The sequence below is a fragment of the Gymnoscopelus braueri genome, assembly GCF_963280865.1.
Source record: "Gymnoscopelus braueri genome assembly, chromosome: 9".
NCBI lineage: Eukaryota > Metazoa > Chordata > Actinopteri > Myctophiformes > Myctophidae > Gymnoscopelus > Gymnoscopelus braueri.
Window position 1 is genome coordinate 54,271,868 of NC_137610.1, and position 18,831 is coordinate 54,290,698.

General features: G+C 40.8%; 1 protein-coding gene across 1 annotated transcript; it reads left to right on the plus strand.

The window, feature by feature from the left end:
• Positions 1-54: 54 nt before the first annotated feature.
• Positions 55-17,620, plus strand: LOC308091622 (uncharacterized protein; the record flags this gene model as incomplete). Its single annotated transcript, XM_080437284.1, has 3 exons — positions 55-108; positions 11,638-11,718; positions 15,319-17,620. 3 exons carry the CDS (start codon positions 55-57, stop codon positions 16,438-16,440), a joined length of 1,257 nt encoding a protein of 418 aa, XP_080293410.1. The 3' UTR covers positions 16,441-17,620.
• Between the last annotated feature and the right edge of the window lie 1,211 nt (positions 17,621-18,831).

An 18,831-nucleotide genomic window follows, 5' to 3' on the forward strand; every position in this document is an offset into this window, starting at 1 on the left:
TGGTTGTAGGACACCGAGGGCCCTATTAATTACCGTTAAGTCTTGACTTAAGACATGGAGGCGTGGGCAATGCCATTTTGCTATTATGAGAGCGGTAATCTGTGCACGGTGAGGCCTTTGAGGAGGGCCATTCAAGCAAGCCGCAAGTGGAGCCTGCAGTATCACCACGGCCCAAGAGACCATCACGCCAGAATGAAATGTTTGGAACGGGGGAGTCTGTTTATTTTCGGCTGCCATTACCCAGCTCAAGACACACGTTTTCCGTGTGAGACTGATATGGCTATTTTTAATAACACGATGAGAAATAAAAGAATATGAAACAAGCTGTCTTCTGTCAATTTATTAAATCGTTCAAACGGATGCACTCCTGACTACAGCGGTGGTCAGAGGAGCAGTGACTCGATCTCCCCCCAGCACACAGATAAAGTGTCTCTCAGCCCCTCCCAAAGGAATCTTACGGGGGGGTTTCAAGACACCCAGAGGAGTCGAGCCCAAGGTAGTGTCCTTGAGGAGCTCACAGGCACAAGCACACACGTCCGCGAGACACACAAACAGTCCATTGTCAGAATGTGATGTTACTATAGGACACACTAGGACATACACACATGATAATAAACATATTGATACTATGTATGAACAGAAATGAATGAACAGAGAATGCTAGCATCTTCTTCTGCATTTCTCCAGCGCCAGAGGGGACCATAACAATGATATCTTATGAACATGGTCTGACATGTATAGGTCATGACCATGCAATAGTCCTCCAAGGCCCATTGCTCCTGGCCCAGGTCCTAAATCTACACATTAGTAACAGATAATAAACGTATGGTCAGAGTTCATCATGACAAAGGGCAGACTGTCTGCAACATAGATGTTCATACTTCACTTACACAAATCAAACTCAAGTTCATGACAGTAAAGACAGACTGCTCCCCTTAACTAAGTAGCTCATTCACTGCCACTGACGTAAAAAACGTAATTTGTCCCGTTTACCAATCCTGCCACTGACGTAAAAAACGTAATTTTTTTTTAAAAATTTGACCCAAAGACCAAGGAGATATGATTGTTTAAAGATCTACACTCCCATCCACTTCCTTGTTAACTTAAAACTTAAAAATTCTGTATCTCGGCTCCTGAGTACTTTTTTTTTCAATGAAAAATCTCTGGCAGTGGGCAAACGCGGCCAGCAATAATTGTGGCAGTGAATGAGGACTCATTATGCAGAATGTCCCGTATGAAATGTATAAAAAATCATTTGAAAATAGCAGATCTACAAGCTCACAATGCGTCCCATAGGGACGCATTGTGAGCTTGTAGATCGGCTATTTTCAAATGGCAGAAATGTATATAGGGCTGAAGTGGTTAATGTATGTTTTGTAATAATGATCACAATCTACAAAGTAACTAGTAACTAAAGTTTTCAAATAATTGTAGTGGAGTAAAAGTACAATATTTGCCTCTGAGACATAGTGGAGTAGAAGTTATAGTACTGTAAATGGGAATATAATCAAAATTGTACTTAAGTACAGTTCTTGAGTAAATGTACTTGGTTACTTTACACCACTGCCACCAATACAGCGGTTCTCAACCTGCAGGCCGGCGCCCACTGGTGGGCAGTGAGGATATGGCAAGTGGGCCCCCAAATGGTTGGAAAAAAAATTAAGATTCACCATATGAGTGCGGACTGTTTCTATTGACTTTAACAAGTAACATAATAGACCACCGAAGTCTGACGTAATTTACACATCCTTTGTTTGTCTACCTGGTTCGCAGTTTTCCACCCCCATTCTGAATCCCATAGACGTATTTAATATCGCGTCAAATAAGAACTGTGTTCCAAAAATAAACAAATGACCCCGGCGGTTTGACTCTTATGGATATGAAGCATCAACTGACGGTGAGAAAACGCTAATGTTACTTCCGCCGAATTAGTTACATTTTCGCCAGAAACGGACTGTATCAAATATAAGTGACTGACTATCATAAACGATATAGAACCTCCTCCCTGACCATATCGCCGAGACAGTTTGTTTATTTTTGGACCACAATTCTTATATGAGACGATTCTAAGATGACCCAATGTTATTCTCCATAGAGAAATTACTTCCGCAAACCTGGGGATGAACGAATGACGTCAGGACTTCGGTGGTCTATAGGATAAATACAAATAATAATAACTCGAAAAGTGTGCTCCTCTGAGCACAGGTCTCTGCCAGGCCGGGTTGCCTACCCAGGGCCTGCAAACTTTGGAAGGAAGTAATAGCCAATTGGAATGGGATCTGAAAAACCTGACTCATACATCTTGATCACATGACCTGCAGAGATAATGTGTACCGATTTGTGCAAGTTTTGGACAACCTGTAGGAGTAGTAGCAAAAAGTGTATTTTTAAAGAAAACGCACTATGACAGACAATATAATCTGGCACAAACTCTTGTTGTTCCCGAGTGTTTCTAGATATCTAGCAGGTTTGATATTTGGCCGCAATATTACCGTCCAGTCCTGTATTAAGTTAAACATTATAAAACAGGATGAGAGAGTGAGCAAGCGTGCTCGATGGGGGGGGGTTATTTGAGAGGAATTGCAGACAGAGAGAGAGAGAGAGAGAGAGAGAGAGAGAGAGAGAGAGAGAGAGAGAGAGAGAGAGAGAGAGAGAGAGAGGTGTGTGTCTGTGAGCGTGCAGCGTGTGTCTGACTCTGAACAGTGTTGCCAGATTTTGAGAGAGAAATAAGCAACCAGGTCTATGAAAACAATCCCAACAAAAGCGCTAGGCCACATCAGCACGTTAAACCTATATACAAATACATTGGATATTTGAAAATAGCCGATCTACAAGCTCACAACGCGTCGCAGCTATTTTCAAAGAAAAATCTTGAAAAAAAAATATTTTTGGGGGGAATATTTTCTAAATCCACACAAATCTTGTATGGGGTCTATGGCACAACATATTTTAAGAAGGGGGCGTCTGCGGACAAATACATATTATGTGTTGTTTAAACCACTGGTTTATGTGTTGTTTAAACCACTGGTTTGTGTGTTGTTTAAACCACTGGTTTATGTGTTGTTTAGACCACTGGTTTAAACAACATTAGGAATTAAGGCCAAATAAGCAACTGCACAAATAAGCCTAAAAAAACGCAACCCACAACAACCAATATTTACAAGCAACTCTACAGAAAAACAAACCCAAAGTCGCTTATAATAAGCGGACATGGCAACACTGTTTCTGAGTTGCATTGCGCAGTAACACTGTTTAAGCTGGTTGACTTGTTGTTTGTTTCAGAGAGAGAGAGAGAGAGAGAGAGAGAGAGAGAGAGAGAGAGAGAGAGAGAGAGAATTATTTAATGTCAATCAATAGCGTCCTGTCTCAGTCTCGTGCATATATCACGGGAGCCTTGCACGTTTTCCTGAGACGTTGAAATGAATTGTAATAAAAACAAATGTATGTATCGGGTCTAAATAGCATCCTAGTGAACTATCCTACAGTGTGTGATCCCTTGTTGGTGATCAATCGTATAGTGTGAAAACCACAACGATATATATAACAGCCGATTTCAAGAAATAGACTCCTGTAGTGTGAAATGCTTAACGATCAGATGACTACCCGACCACTGTAAAAGTCCTACAGTGTGTACCTGCCCTAACTCCCTCCTTTTCACCTCCAGTCTACTGTCAGAAGCCAACATATCTGGTGTAATGGCAGGATCTATGGGAGCTTCACCACCTCCCCCTGCAGTTAAAAACCCACAAGCAAACACTTTTACCAGCTTCTCCACTTCAATTCATATTCAACAGGTTACAAATCAAACAATGTCACTAGAAAAAACTATCATGTTGTGGTATCTGAATCCACAGACTTCACTATATTTGGTAAAGGTTCTACTGCACTTTTAGTTGCCAAAAACGCCATATTGTAGTTAGTTTGATGTTCCAGAGATGTGTATGAATGGTTGAAGAATGGATTGAGGCATCACTCCAGTCAGTGAGGTTACTTGCTTCCAGTTTATGTCATAGTACAACAGAGTTCCTATGGACCCTGAGGTCCCTCAGCCAGCTCCCCAGCCTCACGGCTTGGAGTGGCACACACACTACACCAAGTTACCTTTCATAGTTAATCTTTATAGCAGTGGTTACATTCAGGGATTTTTCAAGGATTTTTTTTATACCTACCCTAGGAGACACGGGGAGAACATGCAAACTCCACACAGAAAGGCCCTTTCGCCAACCCCACCTAGAGTATGGGCACTGATGACGCGGAGGAGAGAACACGCCCCCAGCGCCCACAGCGTCCCCTGCGGGAATCGAACCCAGGACCTTCTAGCTGTGAGGAGACAGCGCTACCGACTGTGCCACCGTGCCCCTGTCAAGGATTTATTTTGATAAAAACATTACCTCAGGAATGGGACCATCAAATCCTAACTAAAGCAAAACTTCTTCTCTTATCTAACAAAGGAAACCAAAATACAAATATCTATCCCAATATAAACTAACAAAAACAGAGAAACTAATAAGAAAAAGAGAGTTCACCCACCCCTACACACCCAAGGCATTACATTATCCAGAACTTTAAAACATAGTCATTCTAAAAACAGAACAGAGTGCTGGTGTTTGGAGGCTGGCTAAAATTGTAGACCACATTTTTTCAAATGGCCAAAATGTATATAGGACTGAAGCGGGTAATGTATGTTTTGTAATAATAATAAAAATCTACGAAGTAACTTTAAGTGACTTTGAGTACCTAGAAAAGCGCTATATAAATGGTATGGATTATTATTATTAACTAGTACAAGTTTAAGTAGTAAAAGTTATGGATACCTGATGAACCTTCTCCTCCAAATAGAACAACTGCCTATTATTCAGTATTGATCAAGCTGCTTTGCCTGATATTAATTACACTTGGACAACCTCATAATCCTCAAGCCCCCCTGGCCACCAGCCTGTGGACATCGTGGCCCAAGCTGCCAAATATAAAAGCAATGAGCTGACACTACAGTAGAAGTGTCAGCTCATGTATAAGATGTATAATGGCTTGTACTAATGGTTGGTACGTTACTTGTTTAGCGAGGATCTAAACTTGAAATCAAACAGTTAAAACCTCTCTGTTGTCCTCGTCGGTCACAATGACATCCGGTGTATTTGCAGTTATATTTGCAAATACACAGGGGGGGGGGGGGGGTCAGTGCATTGAAACACACACCACACACACACACACACACACACACACACACACACACACACACACACACACACACACACACACAGTTTACAGCACTTTCAAAGACCTGAGACAACGTGTATGTGGTCTTTGTCGCCCTCAGGTGGAGAAAATGAATACTACAACTTAATGTTGTCACCCATCTCTGCCAATGTGGTGTGAGAGAAGAAAAACATCTTAAGTTATAAAAATGAGATACTTTCTCATAATAATGTATAAGTATCTCATAATTAATCATTAGTATCTCATCATTATGAGATACGTAAGTGACAAAGTCCTAATTTAGATATTTATCATATATTTGGATATTGTTTTCTTACATCAAATTGGCGGAAATGGGCTTCAATAGAATGAATATGGCTGAATGGAGGTCTTAGCAGAGACAGTAAACGGACTGATAGGAAGTACTGTACTTAAGTACACTTTTGAGGAATCTTTACTTTACTACAGTATTTCCCATTTCCAATACTTTTACTCCACTACAGAGGCAAATATTCCACAACAATTATTTTAAAACTTTAGTTACTAGTTACTTTGTAGATTTTGATTACAAAACATATACTGAATTAACCACTTCAGCATACAGCATACATTCCATACATTCCGGTCATTTGAAAATAGCAGATCTACAAGCTCACTAGCGTCGCATCGTGACCCATTGTGAGCTTGTAGATCTGCTATTTTCAAAAGATTTTCATAAATTTGAAAAACTTGTGAAATGGGACATTCTGCATAATAAGTACTTTCTACTTTTGGTACTTTAAGTACATTTTGATGGCAATACTTTAGAACTTTTACTCAAGTAAAATTTGAATTCCGGACTTTTACTTGTAACAGAGTATTTCTACATTGCAGTATTGATACTTTTACTGAAGTAAGAAAAGCGTACTTTTTCCACCACTGTATCTTATATCATTGTATCTGTTGTATCAAATAAATATACTGAAAGGCATTAAGTGGCAATTCTTTATTCTCTCACCAAGGAAATAACTACCTTCTACAACCCTAACCTTAAGAAGAGAAACACATGTATGTAAAAATAAGTTTCACCACAGTACTAGTTCCAGCATATCCAAGAAAAATGAAACTACATTAATGTTTACAAAGAGATACCCAATTTACAAGAGGTAAGCGTTAGTCGTTCTACATGGTAGAGAATCAGTAGATCCTCACAGCGTGTAGCTTATCTTGTCTATTTTAACCCATTTAGACTTCTTTGGCTATTCAAAAATAGCAGATCTACAAGCTCGTTGGAAAAAATCATGAACTTTTGTGCCAATCTTTGAATATATATATATTTCTTAAAGCGAACATTTGTAACTCAAATCATTGCTTCCGGGGGATTCTACAAATGTCTTCTAAATCCTAACAGTTATTTCTTTTTTAAACGTATGCTCCTATAATCAGTGGTTCTCAAACCTTTTCATGTCAAGGACCCCCAAAATTATCTCTATTTGGACGCGGACCCCTCCATCTCAAAATGTTTTGTTCCAGGGACCCCCCCAGGAGCAAAGATTTATTGAGTTAAAAATGTTGCTTCCAAAAATATATGTACTCAAAGATTTGCACCAATGTTCACGATGTTTCAAAAATAGCAGATCTACAAGTTCGTAGCACGGCACTCTGTGCCTATGGAGCTTGTAGATCTGCTATTTTTGAATAGCCAAAGAAATTAAAATGACACAAGCTTAATGGGTTCAGAAAATACATAACCTCACAGATCCAGTTGGGGGGGGGGGGGGGGGGGGCAGTTGTTCTTCCATTTCATAAGAATCTGATGCCTTGCTAAGAAGACATGGTAGGTGAGTAACTCAAAGAGTGTACAAATGGAACCAAATGGACCCGTAAGGGTCCATTTGGTTCCATTTGTACACTCTCAGAGTTATGGGGGTCCTTAAACTAAAATAACCACTGTGCCACACTAAATGGAACAGAGCCTTAATCAGTATCATTGGTAACACCTGTGAAGGAAGTAAGGAAGAGGCCCAATATAGAGCCTGAGTTGTGATATTTTATATATCTGTGATATTTCCATGGGTCTCAATACGTTTTCAGGAAGTAAGTTTGCTTCTCCAGTATATCAAACCTAAAACCTTATAACGCATTTTAGTTCTTAGATAACTATTGACTTGGAGTGACTTTTGACAGCAGATCAGTTCTGTGGTCAAAGCAAGCTTTTTCCAACTCAGGCTTTTGGCCAGGATAAAGGCCTATATCTGCCCTCACCCGACCTAGAGAGGGTCATCCATGGCTTTATTTCTTCGAGGCTCGATTACTCTAATGCTCTGTATGCAGGTGTAACAGGGGGGTATGAATGAATATAGCTATGGAATTGCACTCTAGGAAATGGTTCCTGAGGTGCACCTGATTACACAGTATGACTCCCCACAAAGTTTGAGACATTTTAGAATTGGCTCTACTCCAGTGATTCCCAAACGCTTTAGACCTGTGACCCTAAAGAGAACGTTGACGTCTCCCAGGACCCAAACAAGTGAAAATAGCAGATCTATAAGCTCACAACGCGTTGTGAACTTGTAGATCGCCTATTTTCACTTCCGCTTAAAAGTTGCATTTGCGGAATGTATGTAATTTATTTTAATTGTTTTAATTTTATTCATGAAATTCTTTTGAAAAATTTGTTGAATTTCTTTTTAATGTAAAAAAAACATATGTTTTTAAAAATAATTATGGAAAATATTTTGAAATAGAAATAATAAAAAAAGAGAAAAAAGGGGGGTAATATCTGACACCTCTGATCTGTTTTATACTTGTTTTCTTTCTACCTCTATTCTTTTCCCCCTTCCTGAAAACTGCAAATGATGGGAGCTTATATACACCATTAAATCAGTGAAAATACTGAAAAATCTGATCTACAAGCTCACAACATGTCGCACTGTGACACGTTGTGGGCTTGTAGATCTGATATTTTTGGTGCACAACTAAAAATAAGTCACTATTTAGAGGTGAGACGTGTTCCCCAACATGAACAGTTGACTTGAGTCACGTTGCTGTTACAAGCTGTTCTCAACAGTCAGCAGCATTAAATGCAGCAGCAGAGCAACAGGCTCATATGAACACTAAATATCCTCTCATTGCTGCTGTTTGAAGGGTAACTTTTAACTTACAGAGACTTCAGAGTCTAATGAAAGAACTTAATAATTTAAGGCCACACTGTCTGCCCCTTTAAGCTGTCAACTTACACAGGCAGTGTAGGCTGTGTCCCAATAAAGTTTACTGTTTATGTCATTTGGACGAATGCTGTGTAGACTTTAGTCTTACCTAGTTGACCTCTATTATATTTAGTTGTATTGTTTGATAATAAGCAAAATAAAGAATATGTTACATGCACTTTAAAATAACAATTAAAGAATGGCCTATATAATGACTAAAGCCGTTTTCTATACTAGAGTGTTATGGCTATGTTTAGTCAAGCCTATATGGAGAGTAAAGGATGGTTCTATATTGTGTGGATGTGTAATTGAGTCTATACTCTGTGTTGGGGGTCCACTCATCATTCAGAGATTCCATTATTCCCACCATTAGGTTAGTGTGAGGTTAGGGTTAGTTAAAATGGGACACACACACACACACACACACACACACACACACACACACACACACACACACACACACACACACACACACACACACACACACACTCACACTCACACTCACACTCACACCTCATGAGGTTATGAGGTTAAATGTTCATATTCCATCAATCTCCATACAGTGTCTATAATATTTATATAATATGATAGATATAATATAATATAATATACTAGGTATCTAAAAATCTATTAATACATGTACACACATTTTCATTATTATACTATGCTATATATACATATTAATATAATCTATATTAATAAAATATGTCTCCATATTGTCAATAATAAAGATGGGTTAAATATATTACATCTATATTAATAAAATATGTCTCCATATTGTCAATAATAAAGATGGGTTAAATATAATACATCTATATTAATAAAATATGTCTCCATATTGTCAATAATAAAGATGGGTTAAATATAATACATCTATATTAATAAAATATGTCTCCATATTGTCAATAATAAAGATGGTTAAATATAATACATCTATATTAATAAAATATGTCTCCATATTGTCAATAATAAAGATGGTTAAATATAATACATCTATATTAATAAAATATGTCTCCATATTGTCAATAATAAAGATGGGTTAAATATAATACATCTATATTAATAAAATATGTCTCCATATTGTCAATAATAAAGATGGTTAAATATAATACATCTATATTAATAAAATATGTCTCCATATTGTCAATAATAAAGATGGTTAAATATTATTGCTGTCGGACACAAACCTTGTATATCTGCATATTTAAACTTCTTACAATTGTTTTATTTGTAAATTAATGCCCTACTTTGTCATACTATAGTGTTATATAAAAATAGCAGAAACATAGCAGATCTACAAGCTCACAATGTGTCACAATGCCATGCGATAGGAGCTTGTAGATCTGCTATTTTTGCTACATAAAATAAATACTTTTAACTTTAAGTGAAAGTGGTTTTGGACTTACAAGGTTTCCACCTGACAGTGATTGAAAAGCAGAAATTATTTGACAATGTTGTAATGAAATGAATGAATGTTTCATAAGTTTAATTAAAATATAACCTCTCTCTCTATCTCTCTCTCCCCCCCCTCTCTCTCTCTCTCTCTCTCTCTCTCTCTCCCCTGTGTGTGTGTGTGTGTGTGTGTGTGTGTGTGTGTGTGTGTGTGTGTGTGTGTGTGTGTGTGTGTGTGTGTGTGTGTGTGTGTGTGTGCGCGCGCGTGCGTGCGTGCGTGCGTGCGTGCGTGCGTGCGTGCGTGCGTGCGTGCGTGCGTGCGTGCGTGCGTGCGTGCGTGCGTGCGTGCGTGTGTGCGTGTGTGTGTGAGAGAGCTTGTGAATGGTGTGTCCCCTCTTCTTGTATGTCCCTGAACCGTTTTTTAAATTTAAATTTTTATTTTATAAACATTTTAAAATAGTGAAAATAGCCGATCAACAAGCTCACAACGCATAGTTCCTAGGAGTTAGGAACTCGTATAACTCGCGGAAACAAGATAATACATGTCATGCTGATTTTGTATTTGTCTTAAGTTTATCTCGAACAAGTTCCTAACCCGTGGGAACGAGATAAATGTAAGAAATGTTTTAATCAACATGACAAAAATAACCAACACATCATGTCCCTTTAGTGTTTCAGTGTTTTTGTGTTGGTTGAGGGGGTTCCGTACCCTGGAACCCCTCAAGAACTCCTGGGGGTCCGCGGACACACAGAGTAAAGTGTGTCTAGGAGTGTATATATTTCTGGTAAGAAAATATTTTTGACGGCTAAATTTGACTGTGCAACTTTCACTAGTAGTGCAGTAGTATTTGACCAGGACTAGGTTGTGTACCTTGTCCACCACTTGCTGCTGTATAGGGAGGGATATGGACAGAATCAAATACTGTATCGCAATATTTAGGACCACATATCTAGACATCAATATTGTGATGATATTATTTGCAATTGGTGCTTTCCCCAAATATTTGACCCCGGATCTGACTCAAGTAGAGCTGTGTAGCCTACTTTATACTCCACTGTCAGAGAGAATGATTGTGTTGTCATAGTAACAGGCAGTCAGCCCACTCAGCTGAGAGTCAGCCAGCGTGCGTGCAAGTGTGTGCGTGTGGACTTGCTTTACAGAGGATCAGGCCATTTACAAGAAATGCCCCACACACATAATAGTGTAAGATATACTATCTTACACTATTATATTTGCTACTATTGTTATTGCTACTACTTGTATCTCTCTTCTGTCTCTCTCTCTCTCTCTCTCTCTCTCTCTCTCTCTCTCTCTCTCTCTCTCTCTCTCCCTCTCTCTCTCCCTCTCTCTCTCTTCTTTCCCCCCGACACGGTCGAGGCAGAAGGCCCCCACCCTAGAGCCTAGGGTCTGCCTGACGTTTCTTCCAGTTAAGAGGGAGTTTTTAGTTGCCACTGTCGCAAAATGTCTTGCTCAGGGTGGGACTGTCTGGTCTCTGCTCTACATGTAAAGTGTCTTGAGACAACTTGTTGTGATTTGACACTTTAATAAAATGGAATTGAATTGAATTGAATTGCACACAGCCACACACTCACACACTGTTGCCTCTGAGATATAATGGAGTAGAAGTAAAAAGCACTGAAAAATGGAAATACTCAAGTAAAGTAAAAGTACCTAAAGTAACTAAGTAGATGTACCTAGTTACTTTCCACCACACTGGAACTGGGGGGCGGGGGGGCATTTCTTGTAAATGGCCTGATCTGCTGTAAAGCGTGTGCACACACAGGCACGCACATAAGCAGCAGCTGCTCCGAGTCCACGCTGCTGATATGGTGAGAGAAGGGAGTGGCTTTGTCTTTCCAGACGATAAGAGGAGAGGACAGCCTGTCCTCTCAACTCTGTGCTGGTTACAGCCTGGAGCACCAACACAACAACAACAACACAGTAAGTCACTTTACCTCTACATAATACAGTCTGTTCTCTGTGGTTCTCAAAGTGGGGTCCTTGAGGGGGTTCCAGGGGGTCCCCAGCAAAATGATGTTATATAGCATTCAAATCAGTTTAACCACTGTGACCCCACGGTAAATACAGTGGCTATTTTTTGTATTATGTTGTAATTCTCTCCATGTTATATTTACCACTTTAAGCCCTTACTTGGTTGGTAATACACGTGTCTTTTTTTCTGACCACTGTAGTTCCTCAGATTACATCCTGCATGTTTTCTTCTCGTGCTTTTAGACTTTGGAAACTTTGAGAACTACTTAGTTGGTTGGTGCACCCAACTTGAAGTTTTGTACAGGATCTCGTCTCTGGTCAGTAAGAATACATTGAGGACTCTATAGCAGGAGCACTCATCCAAAGTCCGACTACGACTACGCATGCACCTCATGGCACTCTATCACCACCAAGGCCTGAAAAACAAGGCTCCAGACATCCCTAAACAAACTGGTCAGGCTACTGCTTGGCCTCACACCTACAACTCATCTAACCCCTGCTCACTTTGCTAGGGTGGGATGGCTCAGGGTTGAGGACAGAGGACAGCAACTGGTCTGCAAGATACGCTACACCACAAAGACACCCAATGTACCGTGTCAAAATACTTCAAAAACGTCGATGACGTCCACGATCACAACACCAGAGGGAGCTCCACAAATCACGTTCAACGTTCCGTCAGATTTGGCTCTAACAAGGGATTCAATTAGTTCTACTGCTATGCCACAAAAATGTGGAATGCCCTACCAACAGTTATAATCCTTACTCTCCTTCAAAACCGCTCTAAAAGAGCACTTACAGGTGGCTGCAATTCGGAACCTGCCCCTGTAAAAAGTCGCTGCGTTGCAGTCTTAGACATTATGTATAGGGGCCGGGCATAGCGACGTCTCAGGGTCGAGACGCCGTTAAATCAGCCCACTTTCGCCGCCATAGTGAGTGAGTAGATTGACAGCTGCCACAAGTGTAGAGTAGTGTAGTGTAGTCTGTAGTCCTGTTTGTTGTCCAGCAAGTAGACGGTGTACATTATTATCTATCTCTAACCTGTCTGTTGCTCTAATTTAGCAATGGTAGGACAGTGCTGCATTATCGGATGCAATGCCAAGGTTTCAGACGTTAAATTAAAAAAGTTAAATTGCATACATTTCCAACCTGGAAGAAAAGCTTTGGAGATCAGATGTCGGAGATATCAAAGAAACGTCGTATGGCTTGGCTTGGGTATCTTAAATACAATGAGATTGAGCTAACAGCTAAATTGTGTTTCTCTATGTGTCCAGTCTGAGAAACGTTGTCTAACGTGGGTGGCTCTAGCCTGGTAAACCCCCCCTCCCTCCGGAAATCTCATTTGCATTTGGTTTCAGGAAGGAGGGTCTGGGATTGCTCACAGAGTAAAGCTGCCCGAACCGCTGCGCATACGAACCAATCAGCGGCTGCTAGGGGCGGGATCATCCAATCACCTGCCTAGTAGCTTGAAAAAATGAAACTCCGTCTGTCATCGATTCTGCGCCCGGAGTCTCAGATGCAAGTACGCTGTGAAACAAAATGTGTGTCGCAAGCTTCTTCCATTTGACGGAGTGAGGTTAGGGTGGCTCACAGTGGCTGAGTAAACAGCCAGGGACTCTTGTCTGTCTGTCAGCAAGTGTTCAGACGTCGGAGATATCAAATAAATGTAGTATGGCTTGGGTGTCAGCTGACAAAAAAACATAACCTTCAACAACATTCCCAAACACATATAAGCTCAAACGAGCATGACAGCACACAATCAAAAATATAAACGAGGCAAGGCGAGCATCAGCGTTGCCATGTCGGCTTATTATAAGCAAATTTGGGCTTCTTTTTCTGTAAAGTTGCTTGTAAAATTGGTAGCTGCGGGTTGCGTTTTTTTGTGTGGCTTATTTATAAAGTGTACTTGCTTATTTAGGCTTATTTAGGTACTTGCTTATTTAGGCTTTAAAAAATAAATAAATTAATTTAAACCAGTGGTTCTCAAATCTTTTCATGAAAATGTTTTGTGCCAGGGAGCATTTGTGTTGTTAGAATGTTTTTAAAAATATTCCAAATATTATTTATTTTATTGCAAGAGTTTTTTTTAATAGCCTATGTACAAGCTCACGTGAGCTATTCGGCTATTTTCAAGTAGCCGATGTCACTAAGCCACTTCTTTTGGGCTTGTTTTCATAGACCTGGTTGCTTATTTCTCTCGCAAAATATGGCAACACTGATCGCAACAGGTCCGTTGTGCACTTTCTCAATGATCAATGAACAATATAAAATGAATAATAATACTTCGCTATAATAATATTATAAATATATATATATAAATAATCAGTACTCATGATGACTATATTTTATTTCCGTTACACAACTAAGCAACAAAACGTTGTTCTTTTCAGGTAAAATGAATGACTGACTGGGCACTGTCATTACATCTGATCTAGGGCACAGATGTAATGACTTTTTTCCAGGTAGCGTGCCTTTGCGTCTGATTTCAGCTTCTCTCTATAGAGCGTGCCAAAAAACCTGAAGGGGGCGTCAACAAGTGTCTTTTGGCAGCTGCGGACATCTTTGAGGGGTAAAAACCAGGTTGACTTAACATTGCCCAATGCCACGCCCAATGCCTCGCCCCCCGTGGTGACGACACGTTGGCACGCTTAATATGGTATCTCTCTGTCACGCATTGCCCGGTCCATCTTCTGTCCTTTACCAATAAATTCGCTGTAGTTCAGGACACGGTCGTGACTCGTGAGTAACTGTCAATGTTGTTGATACGAGCTGTTGTTATGGAGCTCACCTTATATGGCCACCGGAACTACTTCCGCCTAAGCTTGGCCACGCCTTTTGCCCGTTCTCTATATGTCACAGGGAAATTGGCATTCCAGGGAAATTGAAAGAGGAGCGCTTGCTTTTTTATGCGCGGGGCTTCGGCGCGAGGCGGGGCTTTTCTTTTTTTCTTTTTTTTACGCGAGGAGCAGGAGGAGGAGGCGCTAGGCGGGGCTTTGATACAAGGTGGCGCGAGGAGGAGGAGGAGGAGGCGCGAGGTGGGGCTTTGATGCGACGCGCGGACCTGGCTTTTGTTGTTCCCCCCCACACAGCAACCAGGAAGCTACGCTAGGGGAATGCTGAACAGTTATTGTCCATGACGGAGGCGCGCCGACTCAGCAGAGCTTGAGGCCGAGGAGACGCGCCCGAGCGCCTCCAGGCGCGAGTGCCCGCGCCGACCGGCCGAAGGTCTGCTAGTCAAATCAGCGCCGTCCGAGTTGTAACCCGATAGGGGGAGAATAGATCTTTATATGGGTTACTATCCACGACGACACACATGCGTGCGTGTGTGCATGCGCACACATGCACACGCACACACGCATGTGCATGCGTGTGGCTTCATTGCCCTCTAGCGTTGGTTCTACAGAATTGCCTGGGTGGGTGGTAAAAACAAGCGCTCCTCTTTCAATTTCCCTGGAATGCCAATTTCCCTGTAACATATACACTAAAATAAAAGTGCACTCAGACTGTCTGGCCACTTTTGTTTATATTCAACTTCTCTTTTCTCCCATAAAGGTGCTCTTCATCATCTTCATCTTCTCGTGGACTGGAGCTTGTTGGGGCAACCCACCGGAATTGACTGACCAGGAGCAGACCAGAGGATCGGGTAGAGGTGGAGAGATGTCGGTGGGACGCTTTTTCTCTGACGTCTGTGATGGCATCCCCATCGTTGGGCACGTCAAAGGAGTTATCCACGACATCGCCGGAGACAAAGAACAGGCCAAAAGATCCTACATGTCCGCCACCAGAAGCACGCTGGTTTTGGGCGGCGGGGCGTTGGGAAGCCTGGCCGGTCCGGTGGGGGCGGCAGCGTTAGCCGCCTACACGGGGGCCTTGACGGACACGGTGGCGTCCGTCGTGACCAAGAAACCGGTGGGAATCATCAGGAACGTGGAGAGACTCGCCGAAGCACGGGATCTGGGAGACGTGATCGTCGGCGTGGGAAGAATGGGCCTGGACATCGGCTTGGACGCCGCCACTGGGGTTTCGGTTGGGGCAGCAACCAAGTCAATTGCGCGGCAGTCAACAAAACAACTGCTGAAATCTGCCCCGAAAGAAGCAGCAAGACAAGTAGCGAGACAGGCTAAGGGCATCGGAAGACAAGCTGTCAGGCATGCTGCAGTTGGGTTGGTCACAAAGACGCAGAAACCAAGACTGAGAGTAGATTACTCAGATGATGATCCTAGTACAGACCTCAGTGACGTATCCACTCATGAGTCATCTAGCAGTTCTGAGGAAGACGAAGATGAAGGATTTATCTATTTGTTCACTTGCCCAGATGGATCATACAAAATTGGCAGGACCGGTAGGACGTCGGTATTAGATAGACTTAATGAACACAGGAGAAACGGCTTAATAAAACCATACTCTGATATTACAGTGTATGTATGTCCCCGTAATGTGACAATGGCAGAGGGAAAGATCCTCAGTGAGATTGAAATAAATAATGCGAGAAAAATAAGACAGCGCAAAACAGAAATTTTGGACAACTGTAGACTCGAATTGCAGTATGTTAAAAGTGTCATCAGAAGAGTCGTTGCAGAAGTCAACAACATACCAGAGTCAGCTGTGAAAACTTTCTATTTTCATTTCAATTCTATCAAGATAAGTGAGATAAGCCGCAAGTACAATCCGTAATTCAAAATTTACTTGAGTAAAAGTACAAAAGCATTGGTATCAAAATGTGCTTAAAGTACCAAAAGTCAAAGTACTAAAATGTTTGTAAATAGCAGAGATCTACAAGCGGCTTGTAGATCGGCTATTTTCAAATATCCTATGTATAAAATAAGGCTAAAGTGGTTAACGTATGTTTTATAATGTAATAACTTAATATATTATATAGTAATATCTGCAAAGTAACTAGTAACTAAAATATTCAAATAATTGTAGTGGAGTAAAAGTACAATATTTGCCTCCGAGATGTAGTGGAGTAGAAGTAAAAGTATTTGAGTAAATGTAATTAGTTACTTTACACCACTGCTCCATAGTCAGGATTCAAACTAACGATAATGCAGCTTCTTCCTCAAATACACATTAATAGTATTTAACAGAAGAAAAGGTTAATCTAATCTATACTGTTCCAGCAGAGAGGAATTCCTTTGTGGTACATTACATTACATTACAGTCATTTAGCTTTTATCCAAAGCGACTTACAATAAGCGCTCTAAAACAAAAGTTCGTACAACTAGTTAACAACAAGTAGGCACGGCGAAGAGGAAGGGTAGTGTTTCCTGAAGAGGTGGGTTTTCAGCCTGTGGCGAAAGATGGGCAGTGACTCTGCTGTCCTGACATCAGTGGGGAGTTCATTCCACCACTGTGGGGCCAGAACAGAAAAAAGCTGTGACCGTGTAGATCGGCCAGAAGGATGACTGAGCGACGTGGTAGGAGGTTTACCTTGGTTGGCACTTCTGGAGAGCCTATTTAATAATACAAATATGGCCCCGAGTCGGGTATTTTCTGTCACAGTTCAACTTAAGCAGCCTCTGTTCTCTGTTCAGTCTACGTGCTTCGCTGTCTAAGCTGGGTGTACAGCTGTTTGTTTTCTAATTCCCTCCACCTCCCCGGCCTCCTCCCTGTGGCATTTAGTTCATATTGTTATGGTGTTGATTCTGTGTTGTATACTGTGTTCTATGATTCTGTGTATTGTATTGTGTTCTATGGATTGTACTATGATTGTGGTGGTTTAATTATGCATTGAAGGTTCAATTTTATGTAAAACTGTATTTTATGCTCTGTTCTGGGGGGTTTGTGATTGAAGATCTGTGTCATGTTTGCACAGGGAATCTTTTAATATCACAGGAGCAGAGTCACACCGCCAAACTTGAATGCAATATCATTGCTAGATGACTGTCTCCCAGTCAAATTTGGTCACATATGGTAATGGTTAATATGGGAATGGTTAATAAATGGTAAATGGTTCATTAACGGTCTGGTTATTTCTGAGCTGAAGTGTCTAAATGAACTATGGTTGTGTGTCTACAAAGCACCAACCAATAGACCACCATAATAATCAAGTGATTTGTTCTCTTCCTGGGGAATCAGACAACATTCCCAAATAATTGAATTTAAAAGTTTACAGTCCATGCCAATGTTGTGTATGAATTTGTTTTAAAATACAAAATGACTGTCTGTGTTCGTCAGGGCTGGTATGGCCGACTCCAGAGGATTAAGACTCATGAAGAAGAACTTTTGCTCTTAGATCCTACAAGAACCTGAGAGACAAAGAGACCTCAAGAAGGTCTAACAGGATAATATTAGTTGAGATACTCTTGAACCTTGATTAGATCAATCCTTGATTGTGTTATTCCTACTTTGCTGTTACAGTATCTTCCTTGATGCAAATGTGACTTTGCTTAATCAGGTCACATAATCCCTTCACAGCATTTATAATGAACGGCCTCTCTTCATGTAAACAATACAGATAGATCTCTGACTTGTGACTTCCCCCATTGAAGGAATTGCACACTGAAATATATAAAAAGACAGGGAGACACCAGAGATGAGTAAGTGAGTGAGCTGGTCCTTGTTGATGAACCTTCATAGCCTGTCTTTCCTCTGTCTCTCCAGACCTACATCAGGATTTCAACATTGAAACAGGTAAGACACTGAGACCTCTTATATCTTTTCGTAACATGCAGATGGGAAAGTGTGACCTAACCGGTGACACTTCCTATGAATCCTGTCTATAATACCTTATACAGTAAACATACTTTAAAATGCACAATAATCTAAATAACACTGTATGAGAACTCATAAATAAATAAATACACATAATGCTTTATAACAATAATTATAGCACATTATAAATAATTTAGTATAGACTTTTTCGAGTATCATAATTACTGGTCACTTATAGACACGAAAAATCAGCATCCTACAGACTGGGGACAAATGTAGACATGGGTGTGTGTCCCCTTTGAAGTTGAATCACCTGTGTGATACAAATTGCTAAATTTTACTTACCTTACGGTCTTATAGAAATCATGATGACATCGCAAATCTATAGATGCAGATTCAGCATGGTAGTCA